Source organism: Odocoileus virginianus, chromosome 6 (assembly GCF_023699985.2).
Source record: "Odocoileus virginianus isolate 20LAN1187 ecotype Illinois chromosome 6, Ovbor_1.2, whole genome shotgun sequence".
Lineage (NCBI taxonomy): Eukaryota > Metazoa > Chordata > Mammalia > Artiodactyla > Cervidae > Odocoileus > Odocoileus virginianus.
In genome coordinates, this window is record NC_069679.1 from 45124277 (window position 1) to 45146911 (window position 22635).

Here is a 22635-nt window from a genome sequence, read left to right on the forward strand (position 1 = left end):
ATGTTCATGTTTGACTATCCATATGAAAAGAATGAAATTGTATAGGAAATCTGGGATGTTTTGGTCTCTGTGGTGAATATTTTGGGTCTCTGTACTTATTAAGCACATTCTGGAAGGTTTTTGTCAGATAGTTTATCCACTGAAACCTACCTAGGGTAAACGTGAAAAAATAAGTACTAATGAAGTATTATCTTGGCCTATGAGTGCATTGTGGCCTGTTACTAATACTTAATTAGTTGTTGTTTTAACACTGTCATCTGAATAGTCTTGATAAGCATACTTTATCTTTCTCCTTGGTAGATTAGACAGGAAGCTTTTGTTAACAAGCGTCATTCATTCTGTGTTTTAGGTTTATGATTATTGCGATTTTGCCCTTCTTTGGACTGAAGTTAGTGGCAGTGGGCAGCTCTTTGCTGGTGGAGAAGTGCTTGCTGCTCGCAGAATCATCATCTGGACGGAAGATGGTCACAGTTCTATCTATCAGCTGCTGAACAGGTGGGCTCAGATGGAAATGGCATACAAAACATTCAGGTAGAAAATGAACTTTGGGAGGTTTATTATGGAAAAATCCCCGCATGCTGCCCATGATCAAAAACCAGAACAAAGCAACTTTGGCACTAGAAGATTTACTCTGGGCTTGGTAGGCTTTAGCCTTTGTATGAAACAGCAGGGGACGAAGGAATGAGATTAACCATGTATAACTTGTACAGCTGGTGCTGGGTTTTCAAAAAGTCACTTGTAATTATTAACCCAACAATTTCTAACTAGAGTTTAGAAACCTGAATGGTACCATCCGGCTTTTGAAAGTGGGAGGGGAAAATACTGAATAAAGAACCCCGAAGTTCTAAACTTTGCTTTTTATATTTTGCTATGCAGTGGGCTTTCAAAAAGCATATACCCTGCTGATGGAACACTGCTTAAAGAGACCATTTATCCTCATTTACTGTGCTCTACTTCTGTGCAGGAAAATAAGGTAATGCAAGAAGAGAGTGACTGCATCAAAGCTGTTTCAGATAAGTGTTACTTTGTCTGTAACAGATTCTGGCTTGAAAAAATTGAAGCATCACATCAAGTTGTTAACGAGAAAATTAAATCTAACTATTAATGGTTACTGAAATCTTTTCCTTTAATGAATCTATTTTTAAGTCTGATTAACTAAACAATACATACTTATTATAGAGAATTATAAATGATAAAAAAGGGAGAAATTAAAAGTTCTAATTTTATCACCATAAATATTCACTCTGAGTTTTTTATTTTATGTATTTACTTATTTTAATTGGAAAATGTTCAAATATTTGAAGGGCTATAAGAATAGTACATAATCAGTACATACCCTTTACCTAGATTCACCAGTCATCAACATTTGCCATATTTATTTCTTCTCTCTCTCATTCTCTTTCTCTCTCTTGCTGTCTGCATACACACACACATACACATACTCACACATTTTCCACTAACCCTTTTGATAGATATTTTGATACAAAGTTACTAACATTTTGATACATCTACTTTAATTTTTAAATGTTATCAAATGGCTCATATCCTGACCTTTTTTTTTTTTTTACTTAACTGTATATTGAGATCATTCTTACATGCATTTAGCTATTCTTCTGTATAAAGTTTCTTGTTAAAACAAATAAAATTATGGTTCTTGGCAGAGAGTTGAGGATATAATTGTGAGCTTTTACTTGACTAAATTATATCTTTGACACTCTATGAAGCCTGAAAATTTAAGCAGCTATTTCATTTCAGTAGTGTCAATGAAAGTTGTTTTTCTTTAACCTACTGGATTTTAGTTCAGTTTAGTCACTCAGTCGTGTCTGACTCTTTGCGACTCCGTGGACTGCAGCACACCAGGCCTCCCTGTCCATCACCAACTCCTGGAGTATACTCAAACTCATGTCCATTGAGTTGGTGATGCCATCCAACCATCTCATCCTCTGTTGTCTCCTTCTCCTCCTGCCCTCAATCTTCCCCAGCATCAGGGTCTTTTCAAATGAATCAGCTCTTCGCATCAAATGGCCAAAGTATTGGAGTTTCAGCTTCAGCATCAGTTCTTCCAATGAATATTCAGGACTGATTTCCTTTAAGAGGGACTGGTTGAATCTCCTTGAAGTCCAAGGGACTCTCAAGAGTCTTCTACAACACCACAGTTCAAAAGCATCAATTCTTCCGTGCTCAGCTTTCTTTATAGTCCAACTCTCACATCCATACATAACTACTAGAAAAACCATAGCTTTACTAGATGGACCTTTGTTGGTAAAGTAATGTCTGCTTTTTAATATGCTGTATAGGTTTTTCATAAATTTTCTTCCAAGGAGCAAGCATCTTTTAATTTCATGGCTGCAGTCGCCATCTGCAATGATTTTGGAGCCCCCAAAAATAATCTTACTGGATTTAGTCATCAGTTAATTCTCCAAAAAGGTATTTCTTGGAGAATGGAGGAGTTCTGAATTATTGATGTGTCAACCAAGGAAGTATGTTACCTTTTTACAGTGACAGTTTGCTTAAGTAGGCAGCATAGTTGTTGCAAATCCTATAGTTCAGTATTGTCTCTTCAACATATCTGTGAGGTTTTGTTGCAAAAACTTAATTAAGCAGTGTCAACTGAAAATTAGAACTCCAAGTGCCATTAGGGCACAGGCAAACTTTAGAGTTATGGTGTGGAGCCCTATTTCTAAAGGAATTTGTGGGTTGCAATAGAGCCTTGTTTTGCTGTTGATAACAAAAGCAGTATTGTGGCTTGCTTAAAAAGGCATTTTAAGTTATTTTTTAAAGGGCTTTCCCTTTCTTCCTTTTTAGTTCCCAAATGCATTTTTACATAGCACAGGTTGCCCTGAAAGCTAGATATGAGAAATGTCCTTTAAGAGCTTCTAGTCTACCGCAGGTATCAATGCTATGCATAACTATCAAGAAAAATAAAAACAATTAGAAATTAACTTTTAAAAAATACTAATCTTAGAGGAAGCTGCCTTTATGTTTCAAAAGGTGAAGACATGGATTTGTGAGTCTTCTACTGATATATAATTCTTATTTAGACAACCACAGCTGTTTCAATATCTTACAAGTACTTGTTTCAGTATCTTAAAAGTACTTGAAAGCCAGTGAAAATGAATAGAATAATCTGAAACTAAAAGAAGCTGGTCTACTTATACTTAGACCCTTAATTGCCCTTTATCCAGCCACAAAACTAAATTCAGTTTCTCCCTATTCAAAACATTACCAATACTCACTAAATATAAGACTTCTTAGTGCCTCCTACAGTTACAAGGTAATAAAGCATTTTTGTGGTGTAGGGAGCTGAGGTTAATGTGTACAATGAAAATAGAGAATTATGCTCTATAAACATGTTTTTTGGAGTGATGCCATAGAATTGAATCCCCTTGTTTGACGATAGCATGTTCTCATGGAATATCAGGGGCTTATCTGCTGATGGAGTTGTAGTAGCAAGAATAAGGACTCACCTTTTATTCCAACAGCTTTATGAGAGCCTCCCTAGCTTCAAATCATAGCTGATGATCATCAAAGCCTGTAGCAGGGATCCTGACTGCTGAGATGAGGAACTGGGTTTTCCAAGGTCTTAGCTGTGGAGTAAGACTGCAGTGTTGAGGCGGGAGTAGATAGGATAGAAACAGCCTGAAGATTGCAGATAAGGAATTTGTGAGCATGAACTAAGAGTAATGACAATGACAATGATGATAGGTAACTTTTTTTTTTTGGAGTCCTTATTATTGTTAAACACACACATGGTCTTATGTAAATAAATTTCCACCATGACCCCATTTTGAAACTGCTGCTCAGAGAGGTTAATTCCCAAGATTTGAACCTAAGCAGTTTGGTTCCAGAGTCTGGGGATGGACTTTGGAGTGAATTTCTCATTTGTTCTGAGAATGGATATTGAGAATGGTTTCTATTTACTGTGCCTGTGTGCTAAGTCGCTTCAGTTGTGTCCCACTCTTTGCGACCTATGGACTGTAGCCCACTAGGCTCCTCTGTCCGTGGGATTCTCCAGGCAAGAATTCTGGAGTGGGTTGCCATACCCTCCTCCATGGGAACCTCCTCACCCAGGGATCAAACCTGTGTCTCTTCTGACTCCTGCATTGGCAGGAGGGTTCTTTACCACTAGCACCACCATTCTAAGTACTTACCCTTATCAACTCATTAATCCTGACAGTAACCTATGTAGTAGGTGCTTTTATTTATTAGCCCTCTTTCACAGTTAGGGGAAAAAGAGATACAGGGAGGTTAAGTAAATTGCCTAAATGAAGTAATTGGCTCTTGTAATAAAGTTTAGTATGAGCTAAAACCAGGATTTGAATCCAGGTATTTATCCCAAGAGAATTCACTGTTAATGACTATTTTGTTACCTCTTGGAGGATAGGTACTTCTTGTGATAGGTGATGGGTACTGTTATGAAAAATGAGAATCACATGGTAAGGGGCTCTGAGGGAGTTTTCAGTTGAACTCAAGAGGTAACTACTGGAAAGGAGGAGATTGAGGCATCAAGGAGTGGGTGTGAGCAAGTGAGGGTAGAGGGGATAATCGTGGTCTGGGCAGGATGGGCTAGTGGGGCGGCACATTTTGCTTTGAGGGAGGATGTGCTACCACCAACCTGAGGAACCGCTCAGCCTCTCTGGAGCTTCATTTTCAGATCAAAACCGTGAGAAAATCGAGCTAGTCAATTTTAAGGTTCCCAAAGGTTGAGAGAGTTTGAGAGGCCAATAATCAAATTGTGTCAACACCATTTCTAACACAAAATTGATGGCCTTGAGAAGTATAAGACCCCAAAGAAGATTTAGGAAACTTACTTCATTGAAACTGTTTTTCTTCAATGCTCTTATTTCTAGAGACTTTAGAGGATTATATATCTTGGTCTTGAATTACTTTTTTTATTCTCTTCCCATCTTAATTTCTTTATCTCTATAACAGAAATAATAGTGTTTATTTACTCTGTAGCTTTGCTGTAGGGATTAAATGTAGTGATATTTTGGCCCTTAATATTCTCTAGAAATACATTATAGAATTTTTTCACTAAAATGTCTGGATTAAATGTAGTGATATTTTGGCCCTTAATATTCTCTAGAAATACATTATAGAATTTTTTCACTAAAATGTCTGGATTAAATGTAGTGATATTTTGGCCCTTAATATTCTCTAGAAATACATTATAGAATTTTTTCACTAAAATGTCTATCTGAACCTTTGGACATGTGTTTTCTGACAAGAAACTATCACTTTCTTAGACTTTTTTATTTCTGGCACCAGCACTTGGCTTTCTTTTCAGGGTGTCTTTTATTTGTACATGAAAAGAAGGTTTTGTTTTCATTTTTCTAATCACTTAATCATTTTGACCCATTGTGCATAACCTCTATATACATGTCTGCTCAAGGAACATCTACACTGCACTGAGGCACTAGGAAGATCCGAGGCCCATTCACTAGTAAAAGCATATCTCTCAGAGTTCTGATGCCCAATATTCATTCTATGTCTCAATAAAATTATCTTCATATACATAAATATATAGCATAGATATTTATGTAAATTATAGCATGTATTTATACTAATCTCATAGTATATATTATATATATATAAGTTATGGATTCATTTTTCTTTGGGGCCAGTTGGGGCCAAATTTGAAATCAAGTATGTTATATCTGAAAAATAGTCAACAAAAATTAGAAAGCACATTAATACCACAAAATTACCATACAAATATCAGTTGTTGCTATTTCAAGTGACAGTTGGAACTCAAGGATCATAAAGAAATCAGACCTCCTCAGTGCACAGTGGAGCACTGTCATTATCACATGGGCTTTTGAGTTATAATTACTAGACTGAAAAGCCCACTGCTATCGATATCACCTTAGATAAATTAACCTCTTCTCACTTTGATTATTCATTCGTAAAATGAGGACAATAATAATACCCAACTTCACAGGATTATTTACCTTGAATACATGCAAAGCCCCTAAGGGTATGTATAATATACACACAGAACATGTTCAATAAATGTTAGCTATTCTTATTACTGCTCTGAAATCTAGCTGATGACTTTGCTTCTTATTTTATAAAAATTTTTTTTGTCTTGAGTAAGAGGCTATTTTCCTAAATTTACTTGAAACTTTGAAACAGTGGGAATAAATGGAAATAATTTAGTTCATCCATGAAGTCTTGTTCTTTCATTTAAAAGCAGTGGCTGCCATTATATAGACTTTTTTTTGAAAGATTTTTTTTTTTTTTACATAAATTTTAACTTTTTTTAGTTGGACCAGAGCCTTCCTTTTGTTATGGGCTACATGAATGAAAGGAAAGAGCCTTTTTATAAGATACTTTTCTCTGGAGAAGTCTCTGGAAGAATTACTTTGTGGCACATCCCTGATGTTCCTGTGTCCAAGTTTGATGGTTCTCCTAGAGGTAAGACAAATTCTATTTTTAATCACCTGTCTTCTAAGAAATACTTTATAATTAATCTGGCGTGTTTTTTTTTTAAGTTAAGTAATAGGAGGCTTCAAACAAGAGAAAGTTCTCATGTACCACTATACGTTAGATGCTAACTTAAATATAGGTATAAACATGATGCTTATAGATCTTATACAATAGTGCGGCCACTGATGCTTATAGATCTTATACAGTAGTGTGGCCACTGTAATTCAAATTAACATCAGCTTATTGTGAGTGATGTTTTATTGAATTGAAATGAATGTTGACAATATGAATACAGGGTAGACTGATAAATCACATTCATATTTTTGAATCTGTCATTTCCATATCCTGTACTCCTTTTCAACTAATTTCTTTATTTGAAAGAGTTTCTCAGTTCTTTTTCAGTTGACTTAAGTCTAAAAATGAATCCACTATTGCACATCTATTCTTCTGAGGCTCCTTAAGGGAGAGAGAAGCAATAAAAAAGCATTTGGAGTGAAAACAATGCATAGCAGGAGAACTTTCTGCCTATAGCACACTATTAGGATGGCAAAAGAGCCTCTATGTGCCCCAAGGTATGGTGCCTTGATACTATTTTCTATATCTGTGATGAATTTATAAACCAAATTTTTCCCTTTTGTGTGTTTTCTTCTTAGAGATACCAATAACTACCACTTGGACTCTTCAAGATAATTTTGATAAGCATTATACTACATCACAAAGTATTAGTGACTACTTCTCTGGGTTTAAAGATGAGAATGAAACTGTGGTTGTCACTTCATCAGAGTATGTTCCAAGTCTTGATAAACTAATATGTGGCTGTGAAGATGGGACAATTTTCATTACACAGGCTTTGAATGCTGCCAAAGCAGGACTTCTCGAAGGCGGTTCTTTACTAAAAGGTCTTGAATTTAATTTGACCCTATTTATTCAATTTACCTAAGCTTCAACTAATAAGCTATACTAAGAAGATTGCTGAAGCTTAAAAAATTGTAGGCATTTGCTAGTAAATTTGTGCATGTTTTAATGCTAAAGTAAAACACATATAGGTTTTTAAAAAAGTCAAATAGAAGACTATATGATGAGATATAATTTCTCTCCTTATTTGATCTTCCAGGAAGATCACCAAAGGCAAGTGCTAATAAGTTTCTTTATACCCTTTCTGAAATTTCCTATGCATATATAGGCATATAACAATATAGCAGTATACATTCTTTTAGTTGTATTATAAACATAAAACCACAGCCTACATATTTTACTAAAATATTCTTAAATCATAATAAAATATTTTGGAGCACATTTTTTATGACTTCATTTTAAATGATTAATATTTTAATTTAAAAAGTCTCCAATGATGTGTGTTTAAGATTTTTCTAGCCTTTGGCTAGACTATAGACAACGCAGAATTAACTCTCTTTGCACATATATGTGGGTACATGTATAGAATTATTTTCCAGTAGAATTACTAGATCAACCTTTATGTATATTTTTAATTTTGAAAATATATCTTAAAATGTTTTCCAAAGTACATCAATATACCTGTGTATCCACTAACACACATGCATAAAAATGCCTTTTTCCTCAAACCTTAGCCAAACTTCTATTCTAGTCAACTTTTTAATATTTTCCAATCGGGAAAAAGTGGTATCTTCCTATTTTAGTTTTTCATTTTTGTGTCAATGAAATATAAATATGTTTTTACATACCTTTGTGCATTACAACAGCAAAAATATATTAAGTAAAGACCATTATGCGGAAAGTTGTCTTATGTAAAAGAAGGAAATATAGAGGTAACTGAGATTTGGAGTTGTGTAGGTAAATTTGTTTGAGGAGGGCATGGCAACCCACTCCAGTATTCTTGCCTGGAGTGTCCCCAAGGACAGAGAAGCCTGGCAGGCTACTGTCCATGGAGTCACAAAAGAGTCAGACAGAACTTAGTGACTAAACAACGAAGACAACAGCAGTGTACTGCTATATGTCTCAATGGCTGATGCTAAAAGTTAGTAAAAAAGCTTAAGACCTTAGCATATTTTATCTTGGCTGATTTATCTTATCCAGAAAAAAAAAGTAGATACCTACATTTGACTGGTAGCATCTGAATTAATATTCATCTTGGTTTGCTAGTGGATATAAAATGAAGAGCTGGCTGATGGAATAGAAGTAATAATGATTCTTTGGGACCCAGTGTAAATAAAAAGAGATTGTGGTCTGTGGTCCTCTTTAATTTTTTTGAGTTTAGCCAATAATGAAGGAAGAAGAAGTGTGGAAACTGGGTATCAGTAAGTTGTATTCTACTACAGCTGTGGTATGAAATACTCAGGTTTCATATGGTATGAAACCCAGGTTTTCATACCCAGGTTCTCCTACCAAGTGCCAATGCTAAGAAACTATGTACATTATCTTATTTCACATAGTTGTCTTGTGTGAGGTAAGGGCTATTTTATCGCACTGTTTCAGATGCAGTACCTGTGGCTTAGAGGGAAAAATCAAGTTGTCCATGGTGACCCATCTAGTAACCAACAGACCCAGAAAAACAAAACCAGATTTGTTTAATAGCAAAGCTATGCTCTTAAACATTATGCTGTGTTTCTGCACACTTGAATTCAAGTCACTTAACCCTTCTGAGCCTCAGATGCTTTATCAGTAAAACGAAGTGATGGAACTAGATAAACTGTAATATCTTCTGAAGCAAAAATATTCTGTGAAACTTTGGTTTACTTTTATACTAGATGTGATCGTGTTGTTTTAAAGGACAGCAGAAATGTTCTGAGATTATTTTTGTAGACCCAGAATGTATGAACTGTCACTCTTTTATGACAGAGTTTGCTATTTCTTGGTACTGGAACTGGTAACTTGCTAACATCCTTAAAGAATTAGTCGACTTTGAGCAACCGGCTTCAGTGCTCTATTAAAAGCATGACCTGGCTTGTAGTGATGCACTTGCCTTTTGAAATAATCCAAGGGTTGTTCTCATCAGGTGGCCAAAGTATTGGAGATTGAGCTTTAGCATCAGTTCTTCCAATGAATATTCAGGGTTGATTTCCTTTAGGATTAACTGGTTGATCTCCTAGCTATCCTCAGGATTCTCAAAAGTCTTCTCCAGGACCACAGTTCAAAAGCATCAGTTCTTCGGTGTTCAGCCTTCTTTATGGTCCAATGCAAAAGACCCTGATGCTGGGAAAGATTGAGGGCAGGCAGAGAAGGAAGCGACAAAGGATGAGATGGTTAGATAGCATCATGACTCAATGGATGTGTTTCAGCAAACTCTGGGAGATGGTGAAGAACAGGGAAGCCTGGTGTGCTGCAGTCCATGGGGTTGCAAAGAGTCAGACACAACTTAGCAACTGTGCAACAACAACAAAGGGTTGTTTACTAATTTTTTTAGTCAATTGCCTACTTTTAATTATATGCAGTTTTCTTACACTAAAAATTTATAAAAGAAAATTTCAGGACTATTTCTTAAAAATAACTTTCTTTTATTATTTGGTGTTTGCTTGTTTTCCAGGTTCCCTTCCTCAGAAAGTTCTCAAAGGTCATCATCACAGTGTTACTTCCTTGCTTTACCCACATGGTCTCTCTTCAAAATTAGACCAAAGTTGGCTGGTATCTGGGGACCAGGACTCATGGGTCATCTTGTGGAATATCTTTACTGAAGAAATTTTGCATAAATTCTTTTTGCAAGCTGGCCTGGTAACAAGTCTTTTGATGTCTCCAGAGAATTTCAAAGTAAGTTAAGATGATGGGTGAAACGTAACACATAAATTTAAGTTATATAACATTTCAGAACATTTAAAAACTCTAAGGAAAAATATCTCGTCGTTCCACGGAAAGAAAAAATACCCATAATACCACTGGGTGATTTTTATGAATTCGTTTTCTTATTTGTTATGAATTATATTATTTTTACAGCTTATACAGATAAAGTGGTTCTAAAGCAAAAGTCTCATCAATTCTTGCCTTTACAAAAGTCAGTTAATTCTCTTTAACTTATACTTACTTACACTTTTTCCCCTACTTCTACATCTTAATTTTTAGTGAAATTATCTTTTCTTTTTAAATAAAAAGTAATGGACACTGAGGGCTTCCAGGTGGTGCTAATGGTAAAGAACCTACCACCCGGTGCAGGAGATATAAGAGACTCAGGTTTGATCTATGAGTCAGGAACATTCCCTGGAGTAGGGCATGGCAACCCACTCCAGTATTTTTGCCTGGAGGATGCCATGGACAGAGGAACCTGGTGTGTTACAGTCTATAGCATAACAAAGAGTCAGACACAACTGAAGCGACTTAGCATGCATGCACTCAATGGACACTCAATGGAAAAATAAATATATAGGAATTGTAAATTAAAATTAACTTTTGCCTTTAACAATTTAATAATAATGATGATCATTACATTTTCTTTTTCTTAAATAGATTTTTGTTTGCTCTTTTATTTATTTAACAAATATTTTCAACATTGAATTTTCTCAAATTTATGAGCATTTACCTTATGCTAAGGAAAGGAAATATTTTCAAATATAATTTTCTCATGCAATGTCAGCTTAAATTCAGCCTTCATAAAGCTGGTATCTTTGATAAAATATGAACAAACAAGTTTTGAGTTCTCTGAGTTTATGTTAGTTGACTGACTTGCAAAAATTATTTCTCCACAGTAATATTATGAAAAATCAGCTCCAAAGTAAAACCAGAGAAAACTTTCACTGTATTTTTGCAGTAAGAAAAAATTAAAGCAGTATTTCAGGAACAGAAATGATTAAACAAAATACTATAACAAAGTTAAGTGAGCCCTACAACCCCCTCCCCCCCTTAAGAAAAAAAAAAAACTATCTGGTGGTTTGAGATACCTTGATATGTCTTTTATTCCTGAAGTTCTTCCTTTTTTAAAAAATATGTATATATTTTCCTTTAGACTCCAGGATAGTAGTCCAAATCAGTTCCACTTTTTACCCCTTTTACTTCTGCCTCAGTCATTGCTGATTTGGAGTCAGAGCTCCAAAGATCAGGACACATTCAAAGCCAAATACTAGGGGAGTTTATTGAAAGGACTTAAGAGGCAATCCTTAGGCATCCAAGACAAAATACTACGGCAACCAACAAGGACCTCCTGTATAGCATATGGAACTCTGCTCAATGTTATGTGGCAGTCTGGATAGGAGGGGAGTTTGGGGGAGAAACCTCTCCTCCTCCTGGGTGCATGCTCAGTCGTGTCCCACTCTTTATGACCCCATGGACTGTAGCTTGCTAGGCTTCTCTGTCCATGGGGATTCTCCAGGCAAGAACACTGGAGTGGGTTGCCATGCCCTCCTCCATAATCGGCTATGCTCCAATACAGAATAAAAAGTTTAAAAACAAAAACACTACAGCAGAATCTGCAGTGGAACTTGAACTCAAATTCAGAAACTAAGGTTACTCTTAGAATCCACTGCCCCAGTATGGTCTGCTTTTCTGTGATTACTCCTTTATCTTGTCACTTCCTATGATTTCTTTTAGCTTTGCAACTTTAAATGACTAGAAAAGACAATCCACTTGGCCTAGTAGGGGTCTACTCTCTACTCTAGCCATAGAATCTGTGTTCACATGTCATTTTCTTGTGTTATATATGTGTGTGAGTTTCCTGAAGTACATTGGGCTGTCTATTCTAGAAGCTGTGGGTTGGGCAGGTTCTCCACGAAGTAATAGTTGGGCGACAGTGCCATCTGCCCCATTTGACAAGTCCAGCCTCCCCATATATCACCTGTCATTTTTGATTCCCGCCCCCCTCAGAATTTCTGCAGGCTCCTTTAAAAAGGAGAGGAGAAATTTATTATTAGGAAAAATAACACATCCCCCAATGCCCCACTGAGAGAGGTCAGTGATTGGCACTGGGAGATTCTCAAAGGGATGTCAACTGATGCTTTTAACATAGCAGCCAAAAGTCTGGCCAGGTGCCTTAGGGAAAGTAGGAGCATCCATATTGCAAAATGGTTAGAAAAGATAAAAGAGAGCACAGACAAAATGCCCACTCCTCCTCCTTCCCCCACTCCAGCCATCCCCACTGTGGGCTGATCAGTGCATGGCCCTCGTGGTGAGGCACAGAGCTGCCCTGTAAACTTCTGGGTGAGCCTCGGCAGCACCCGGCAAGAATGGTGTTTGTCCTAAACTATGCTCAAGGTAACCACATGCTGATGTCTTAAAAGTATCTTAAGAATTTTTGTCCTGTGAGACTATTTTTGGTCCTCGTGTCTTTGAAGCTGTACATTCAGCTGGAACTATCTAATGCTTACCTCTTTTAGATTGTGTCTACACTGAGTTTCCTGTTTGGATTAGAATTTGTATAGTTCTGGGAACAGCACCAAATCACATTTTGAGACTGTAAGTGGAAAATACCAGCTCATGATACCCTTGGGCCTAAGCTTGTGTCTACAAATAGCTTCTTTTTGTGGCAACAAATTAGTTCTGGGGTTTATTTTATTCTGCATTATTTCCGATGTCTGCCTCACTGCCTGAATCTGCTGAGTGATGGTCAAGTCCTTCATTTATCTTATGAGTAGATCTGGCCTGGAATTCTCCTCTTGCCATGTGTCTTTTGACCTTCCTGATATGTCTTTGAATCTAAAATCTATTTGGTGTGCAAAGCTCCCCTCTGCAGTGTTATACGGAGAGGTGCTATAGAAAGCAGATCCGTCATTTGGTAAATGGGGTTTTAACAAAAACTCATGTTACTAAGGGAGAAAGCAGGTTTAATTTTAAAGAAAGCATTTGACTATTTACTTACAAAGAATGCTGGATTTTCTCTTTTCCACAGCTGCGAAGTTATCAGGTAATCTGCTGTGTGTGCAGTGACCACTCTGTGGCTCTTCTTCACCTGGAGGGGCGGAGGTGCCTCCTGAGTGCCCGGAAGCACCTTTTCCCTGTGAGGATGATAAAGTGGCATCCCGTTGAGAACTTTCTGATTGTTGGATGTGCAGATGACTCTGTTTACATCTGGGAAATTGAAACAGGTATATTGAAATTACACCCCTTTTTATCCTTTACATATGTATGCATCAAAGCATTTGGCTGGGTGGAAAGTTCCAGAAAATACATGCAAATCCCTCACTTCCTTTTCCCTTTGGTTGAGCTACACTTAAAGGCTTTGTTTGCAGGCATGTATGGAAAATAAACACCATGGCCCAAGTCAGATCCTGACCCACTGGTGATTAGCTGACACAGCAGTGCACAGGACTGAGCCGGATATTTCTGGAAGCTATAAATAAAAACATAAGTTATCTACTTTAATTATTAACAAGAGAGAAATTTAGTGTCCTACTACTAGTCTCAAATTATCATTGAATTCTGCCTTCTTCAGCATACTCACCATCTCAGCAACATTTTGAGCTAATTGATGATCAGTAATAATGGAATATAATTAATTACAAAACTCCAAAAAGTTGAGTCAGGGAAACTGAAAACTGAGTGGTTCAATTGAACTTTTGATGTCATAGCATAGAGAATATATAGTTTTGTTTTAAGTTTTTTTAAAAAAGTTTTACTCTATAACTCTTAAGTTGAGAGCAACACATTTCAGGCAAATGCTGGGAACAAATCAAATACAGTGAAGTAATTAATGAATGTGAGTCAAGGGAGTGCACTGGAGAGTACATTTCACTGAAACCATTGCATGATTCGTATTGATTAATCCGTGGTGGTTTTATGTTGGGTGTTATTAACAGACTGGATAGTTTATAATGTTATGGTTTAGAGCAATACTTCACCAAAATAATTGCTATTTTCTTTATATTTGATGTTCATGTGTTAATGATGATGACACAGAGAGGATGCAACATAGTATCACCTTACATTTGTGCCTGCTTTAAGCTTTGATGGGCTTTCATGTTCATTTCCCATTAGATTATCACAATTTCTAGGGTAGATAGAAGAGGTATTTTTCCTCATTGTATCCATGAGGAATCTGTAGGTCTGATTTGTAAATGTGCGAGACTACACACTAGTAGGTGGTGAACCAACATGAGGCTCCCCATTGCTCTTTGCACATATTCACAGAACTAGAAGAACTTAAGAATTCTTAGGTAATCTATCAACTAAGTGATGTTTGAGTATAATGGATAAAATAGGTTCTAATGCCTGGGCTTGCCTCCAGGACCTACTAATGAAGAACTATATGACCTTGGACAAATAATTTGGCTTCACTGCATGTCAATTTCCTCATCTATGAAATGGGAGTAATAGTACTTGTCTTCCCTTACATTAACAAATACCTGAAATGCTTGTAAACAGTGCCTGTAGGTGTCAAGTCTTAAGTAAGAGTTCACTATTTTAAATATTATCAAAAAATGTGGCAAAATCTTGATTTTTGCTTGTGAAATCTGAATCTGTAAAACATATACACTGACAAATGTGTGCAACTGCATTGTTTTTTAATGGTTATGATAGTATTTATTTAATTTTTTATATTGGGGTATAGTTGATATAATAATGTTGTGTTAGTTTCAGGTGTCAACAAAGTGGTTAAGTTATATATATATACATATATGTATATATATATATATATATATATATATACATATACATGTATCCATTCTTTTACAAATTCTTTTCCCAATTAGGTTGTTACAGAATATTGAGCAGAGTTTCCTGTCCTATACAGTAGGTCCCTGTTGGTTATCCATTTCTTTAAAAAGCACAACTGCATTGTTTTTAATTTTGAAATTTTATTTTATTTTTTTTTTAATTTTGAAATTTTAAATACTTGCTAATCAAACATATTTTCTCTTAGAAAACAGAGTCTAGGAAGAATAAAAAAAATCTGGGTACTCATAAGTCTTTATGGTTCCATTGCTCCACCAGGATACCTTGCAAGCTATGCAACTTTTTATTTATTTCTTTTTGATGGGACAGGCAGTAATGGAGGAAAGAAAAACCACTAGTAGTTCTTGAAACCATATTTATTCCAACATTGTATTTTAATGTTTATTTTTATGCTCCCCAAATATATAATCAAATGTAGAACAGTTGAAGAATAGAGAGAAACATAAAAATGGAATCCTATCCCACTCCCTAAAGATAGCTGCTCTTAATATTTTGATCTACTTTCTGTCAGACATCTTTCTATGTCAATAAACAGATGTCTGGATTGTATTTCAGTCATGATCTGGCCAGAAACTGAATTCAACCCAGGTGGGTAAAATGAAGAGACTGTAATGAAAGGACTCTTTAGAGGGATGTGGATAGGGACTAGGGAACAGACAAGGAATGGACAGTGAGGCCATTACCTGGACACTAGCAGTATCAGGAAGCTCTTACCATCTCTAGGGCTGAAGTGAACAATGAGAAAATAGTATTACTGGAACCCAATTCAAGCTTAAGCCAAAGAGGCGTGATTACTCTCTGGGGTCATAGAGTTCCCTGGGTTTTCCTGGTGGCATTGGTGGTAAAGAACTGCCTGCCAATACAGGAGATGTAAGAGACGCAGATTCAATCTTTGGATTCGGAAGATTCCCTGGAGAAGGTAATGCCAGCCCCCTCCAGTGTTCTTGCCTGGAGAATCCCATGGACAGAGGAGCCTGGCAGGCTACACTCCATAGGGTTGCAAAGAGTCAGACATGACTGAAGCGACTTAGCTCACAGGCATAGAGCTCCCACCAGAAATGCAGTACTGAGACAAAGAGAGCTGGAGGAAATTCTCTTCTCTTTCCTTTTGCAGTCACCTTCATTAGTTTAATTCAACTGAAAGTCAGACAGGAAGGGCAGTTTTAGAAATAGGCCAAGGGCACAGAGCAAGACACAGAAGGATATCGGAAGGATGGAGTGGGTTGACAAGTGAACAATAATTGACATAGTGGCCGTTATGGATACGCCATACTTTAACTCAGGAATCTCCTACAATTGGTTATTTATATTTTTTCCTATAAAAAAATTTGTTTTAAAATGGCCATATAAATTGATATGTGCATGTTTAGTGCTCAATTAACTTACAGGATATCTGTTCCAAATGAAATTATGAGGCTACTTATTTCTTGCTAATCTACAGTAGTAATTTATGAACTACCATAACTCATCTTAAGCTTATAACTGGTGAAAAATTGTCACCAATAATTGTATCATTGCCTTTATATTTGTGATGTGACTTTTTACTTTTTCATAGCCTCCTCGGGTTGATAATCTTATTTGAGCTCCGCAACACTCTGGAGACAGCTGACAGCTGAACTCCTTACCACACTCATTCCTTATGAATAAGTCTATGCTGTTCCTTTTAGTTTGTGTCTGGTATTGGCTTTGTTTTGAGCTGCCTTTAACCTCAGCAATTCCAATTTTGTTGAAAATTTAATGAACTACTTTTTATTTCTCACGCTGCATTTCATCTAGCTAATATACTTCCAATATGTTTATTCTACTTGATACTTATTTTATCCTTTTCTGGTAAAGGTGGGAAAATCCAGGATCAGAAAGACTTTCCATTTACAGTTTCATAAAGTTAGGGGAGAAAAGTACCAGCTAGGACCAAAACAGTTAGGCTGAAAAATGGTCTATGAGGGTCTAGAATATGCTTGTTCACTGACATGACTAGCACTTGAATGAATGAATGAACCAACCAAAGTTTTCTTAGACTTCAATAGATTGAGTACAAATGAGTTCATCTTACCATTGGCCATTTGTGGTGGCTCTTAGATCCTGGCTGCCCAACTGTAGATAGAGCCTTAGCTTTCTCCTCCAAGTCTTCCCTAGGGTTTTTGGAATTCACAGGCACATGCCTCACTTCCTTGTGTAGAAGTCTGTATATTTTCTACACCAGCCAACTTTTCCTATTTTTATCCTTTCAGTCTTGCCAAAAAGTCCAAACTTCGTTCTATGTGTGAACAGACCTATTCTCTACTCCATTTCTCCAGCACTCTGCCTCCTCTGAATACATGGAGAAGGAATAAATGGACACTCAGGCATTTATCAGATCTTTCAGCACTACAGCAACTCCAGAGCTCCCTAGAAAGAAAAACGGGAGGTGTCAATGGGATACAGATTTTGGGGGAAAGAGACCTAGAAATAAAAGGCAAGGGAAAGGGAGTAAAGCCAAAAGTAATTAAAATTCTCAACTGCACCACAGGCCCACCTTGGTGGAAGGTTAGGGGGTGGGATATAGATTAGGTCCTGCGTCACCTTACTGTAGTTGTGGAGGACAGGGTATGAGACTAGCTCTTCACAGACACTTTATAACAACCTGTTCTCACTTTATTCATGAGATGTATTTATTCACTTGTTTATTCTCTCTGGTAGATTCTAGAGCCATGTACCACCCATGCCTATCTTATCTTGAAATCGTCAGAGGTGTATCTTTTCAGTGACAGGTATAGTCAGATATGTAACAGGGCAAAGTATGGGATCATAGGTGGGCGTGCTTGTCTCGTGGGAGAAGCAAACAATCAGAGCAGAGTATTTCTGCAGCAGTGGAGGCCCTTGTCTTCTGGATAAAAGTGCAGCGCTGCCACGTTGGGAGTGATGAGGGCATCCAGTTTTGCTTATTGATTTGCCGGATGTCCCATGATGTTTAGGCCTGATTAGGAAGGGAAAAAATTGGAGATGTCATTTTGATTAATATTTGAGCTCTCACATTGTATTTGGCACTGACAACTCTGGGCAGTTTTGTCACTCTCATTGCTGAGACACAACAGGGATAATATAATACTGATTTTTTTTCCCCTAAAATACACACCAGAAATAAATCTCAGTTCCAAGTTCATTTTTCTTTTAAGAAGTGAATTTAAATTAATTCTGAGGACTTTTCTGTTTACAGCAAAGAATTTACATAATAGAAAACTTGTGTAATGAATTTGTGTTATTAAATGTAAATATTATTATGATTATTATCAAAGGGCTTCTGTTAAGCTTGTGGCCTGTGTTATGAAATATGCTATATTAAACAACTGAATGTTTTTGTGTGTGGGAAAGATGAAGTCACATTTGCTTGAAAGTAAAACATTTATTGATAAGATAGGCCAAGAAAACTTCATCTGTAAAGTGTTGGGCAGTTAACATTCTAAGCTTTGTGATTCATATGATCTCTGTTGCAGCTATTGAACTCTGCCTTCATATGTAGCACAGAGGCCATTGATAATACATAAAGGAGTGGGTGCGGCCGTGTTCCAATAAACCTTTATTTACAAAAGCAGATGACAGGCTCAATTGCCTTGCAGTAGCAGTGTATAGACTACCCCCCCCCCCCCCAAGAGTGATGGTAGTTCACTATTTTCACAACTCATTCCGAAGCAGTTTATAATTTTAATTCATCATATTTCACCAACTCTGCATGGTTATACCCATTTTGCTGAGGAGGAAATGGAACACAGAGAACGTTTGAGTCTGAAGATCCCCAGGCTGAGTGTTGGGCACTTGCTCTGTGCTGAGTTTGTCTTCTGTTCTCGTGTGTTCCTTCTGCAGATGGAGGTCAGCTTTCTGAGACTGTCAAGCAGGGAATTAGATTAAAAAAAAAAACTCAGAAGAAAAGAAATGGCTACCAGGAAACCCACCAATGCTCTCCTGAAGGAGAGGAACTCTGGCTATCTCTCAGCGCCTGGCTCTCAATTTACACACGGTTCTAACAGCCCTGATCATCTGATTTCTCAGATGACAGATTAGAAACAGCAAATTGCAAGTGGGGAGACTGTTAGTGGCAGGAACTCTGACAGCAGAAGCGACAGCTGACAGGAAGGCAGGAGAAGCACACGTACAAGTCACTGCTCAGGGCAGTCTTTCTTGTGCTCCTGGGAAGATGGTCATCCAAAAAAAAAAAAAATGCTGAAATCATTTCCCTTGCTCAGGAAGCTCTTAGACATGCTTGCACAGTTTATGGGCAACTGCCAGTCCCCTCCTGTGACTCCTGCTGGGAGCTAGGCTTTCTCTCTCCCAGGCACTGGCTTCAGGAAGAATATCTAAATGTATTATATCCAAGGTGGATTCCAAACCTAAGGAAATCTCAAGAATGGTTTGGGGCCTGGGGTTCAAGGCCAGTGAGTGGGTAGAGCTGAGAGGCCCTGTGAATCTGTTTTTGCTAATTTCTTCTTATGTCTGCTCAGTAACCTGAGCTGAGTGACCTTGAGCAGGAAGTTGACTCTTGCAGGGAGGCCTGAGGATCCAGCCTCTAGTTATGACATGGTTTCTGTGGGAAAACACACTCTGAGTTTTAAAACCGTCTTATAAACAGACAATGGGAACAAAGCCTATGAATATGAAATTAAGGAAGTAAGGAAGAAGACAATACATTTCAGAGTTATTTTCACCACAGGTGTTAAATTTCCTCTCTTAATTTCTTAGTGAAATTAGTTGCAGTTAGCTATAAAAGTATCCATCTACCATGATGCCATACAAGTGATACATTTGTTCTTCCGTGGTTTCAAAGTACAAGAAGAAAAGAAAGTTTAAAAACTAAAACTCTTAAAAAAGATAAGATGAGGCTTGTCAAATAATAGTTAATAGGACATATTTTTTAGAAAACATCCAATGTTTAATCTACTGTAGATCTGAGTTTGCTTTAATTGTTTAGGATGAAGCTATATAGATATATGCAAGATACAGTTTCCCAGGTATATATATATAGTCATATTTTCCCTAGCACAATAGAATCATGCATCTAAATTCCTACTTTGTCACTCCAGAATATCACACAAGGTCACTACCTGGAGAAGTAATTTTCCAGTCCACAAGTTTTAGTTGGTTTTCTTCTTTTGTAGTATATAGTATATTTAGTTGTTGTTTAGCTGCTAAGTCGTGTCCAAATCTTTTGCTACCCCCTGGACTATAGCCCAGCAGCCTCTTCTGTCCATGGGGTTTCCCAGGCAAGAAATACTGGAGTGGGTTGCTATTTCTGTCTCCAGGGGATCTTCCCAACCCAAGGATCAAACCTGCATCTCCAGTATTGGCAGGTGGATTCTTTACCACTGAGCTACCAGGGAAACCCTACTATATGTAGTATATAGAATATAAAATAAAGCTTTCCTTGTGGCTCAGCTGGTAAAGAATCTGCCTGCAATGTGGCAGACCTGGGTTTGATCCTAAAAATTTATAATTCCACTAGTTACCAACTATAGCATTCTAAGGGGCAGTTTTGCTTGGTTTTCTCATCAAGGTCACCCCATTGTAGATATGAGGTAAAGTTATGTTGTGCCAACTGCCTTGTCAGCACAACCAGAGTATGACTTTCATTATATGCATTTTAAGGGTAGGTTTTGGGTATGCAGCATCCGGCAGGCAGTAGTCTCTCCAGTATGTCATTTTCTCAGAGCCACGTTATTTTGTTGTGCTATATTACAGATGGAACCCTCTTGGGATGATTGTTTTTGGAAAAGAAAAATAGGATACATTAAAGCACAGGGTGGGCTTTTTTCCTACATCACCTTTTCCAAGCCCTTTTCTTCTTTATTACAATAATTACTGATGTTATTACTCAACATGTATTTTTAGTTTACTGCCTATTTTATGGGGAATCTTTATTTCTTCCTTCTTGGTCCTATTTATCACAGCTACACTATAATTTGAGATTTTTATTCAGGTATTGTGTGCAAGTGCATTCAATTTCTTATGTACACACTTGTACATATGGACTTCGTCAGGACTTTAGCTACTAAATAGTTGAACATTTGTCAAAATTCAACGTCTTGAGTAGAAATTAGTGTCTATGAGCTCTGAGATTCGTCCTGCTTTGTTTGAATCTTGTTCTACTCTTTCCAATTTTTATTATCCCAGTCAACTTTTAACTCCTCAAAAACTTACCATATTTTAATGGCAGTTAGCACTGAAAAAACATTAACTATTACTTATGATAAATCCTTCATGTATTACTGTACTATTTTATACTGAAAGTTTCTCTGTTTCTCCCTCTTTATCTTCCTATCACCATTCTAGTTAAGCTCAACAGTTATATCTTATTCTGATGAAGGGCATACCACTCTGAAGGATACTAGAATTTTCACATATGGCCTTCCTATAAAATCATGAAAAGATCATCCCTTTGAAACAATTTGAAAAAATATAGGACAACATACAAGCACATAATTTATGGATTACACTAAAGGCTTCAAAGTACTACAAGTATTCTAAGCTGTTAACTGAAGGCAGGGGTAAAGGCAAGTTAGTGTAGAGGAAAGTTTTGCTATTTGTTCTCACAGCACATATAATTTTATATTTAAAATTTAAGGGTTATATATGCCCTCTTCAATAGCCTAAAACACCAAAAAGGGCAAGAACTGTGTCTGTCAATGTTTACTGTTCTGTTCTAGGAACAGCATAGCACTTGACACATGGGACAAAATTAACAAATATTTGTCGAGTTTTATTAAAATTTTAAAAAATATTTAGCTTCTGTAAACAATATGCTGTGGGCTTCCTAAGTGGCTCAGTACTAAAGAATCTGCCTGCCAATGCAGGAGATGTGGGTTTGATCCCTGGGTCAGGAAGGTTCTCTGGAGAAAGAAATGGCAACCCACTCCAGTATTTCTTTCCTGGCAAATCCCATGGACAGAGGAGCCTGGCAGACCACAGTCCATGGGGTCGCTAAGAGTTGGACGTGACTTAGAGACTGAACAACAACAGCAGCAGCAGCATGCTGCTAAACATCCAATGGATCACTGAATAAAAAGTGCCTGAAGGTATTATGAGCACTTTTATTTTCAGAAAGAAAATTAAAAAAATACCTAGAGACAAATGAAAATGAAAACATGATGGTCCAAAAACCTATGGGATGCAGCAAAAGCAGCTGTAAGAGGGAAGCATAGCCATACAGGTTTACCTCCAGAAAAAAAAATCTCAAATGAACAACCTAAACTTACACCTAGATGAGGTAGAGAAAGAAGAGCAACAGCTCAAAGTTAGTAGAAGGCAATAAATTGTAAAGATCAGAGAAGAAATAAAATAGAGACCAAAAAAACAGAAAAGATAAATGAAACTAAAAGCTGTTTTTTTGAAATGATAAACCACCAGTGGTTCCATATGGCTCATTATTCACTCCTAATGTATCAAACTAATGCTACTGCCTTATGTTTAGAGACAGAAAATTCTGCCACTTTAATTTGTGCACTTTCTGGGCAAATCACAAATTGATCAAAGTCTTAGTTTCCTCATGGTAATGATGATGATGATAATACAATGTTGTAGAAGAGATGTGATAAATTAATGTATGTGAGAATACTGGCTTTATTTTTATTAATTAACCACACGTGTATGTGCATATTTCACATACATATA

General features: G+C 36.9%; 1 protein-coding gene across 1 annotated transcript in view; it reads left to right on the forward strand.

The window, feature by feature from the left end:
• WDR72 (WD repeat domain 72) overlaps positions 1 to 22635 on the forward strand; it is a 184756-nt gene that overhangs the window by 13607 nt on the left and 148514 nt on the right. Inside the window, exons 7-12 of the mRNA XM_020893244.2 lie at positions 350 to 495; positions 877 to 973; positions 6267 to 6417; positions 7083 to 7328; positions 9932 to 10152; positions 13214 to 13409. Of these exons, the coding sequence (XP_020748903.2) occupies positions 350 to 495; positions 877 to 973; positions 6267 to 6417; positions 7083 to 7328; positions 9932 to 10152; positions 13214 to 13409 (1057 nt within the window). The remainder of the gene's footprint in view (positions 1 to 349; positions 496 to 876; positions 974 to 6266; positions 6418 to 7082; positions 7329 to 9931; positions 10153 to 13213; positions 13410 to 22635) is intronic.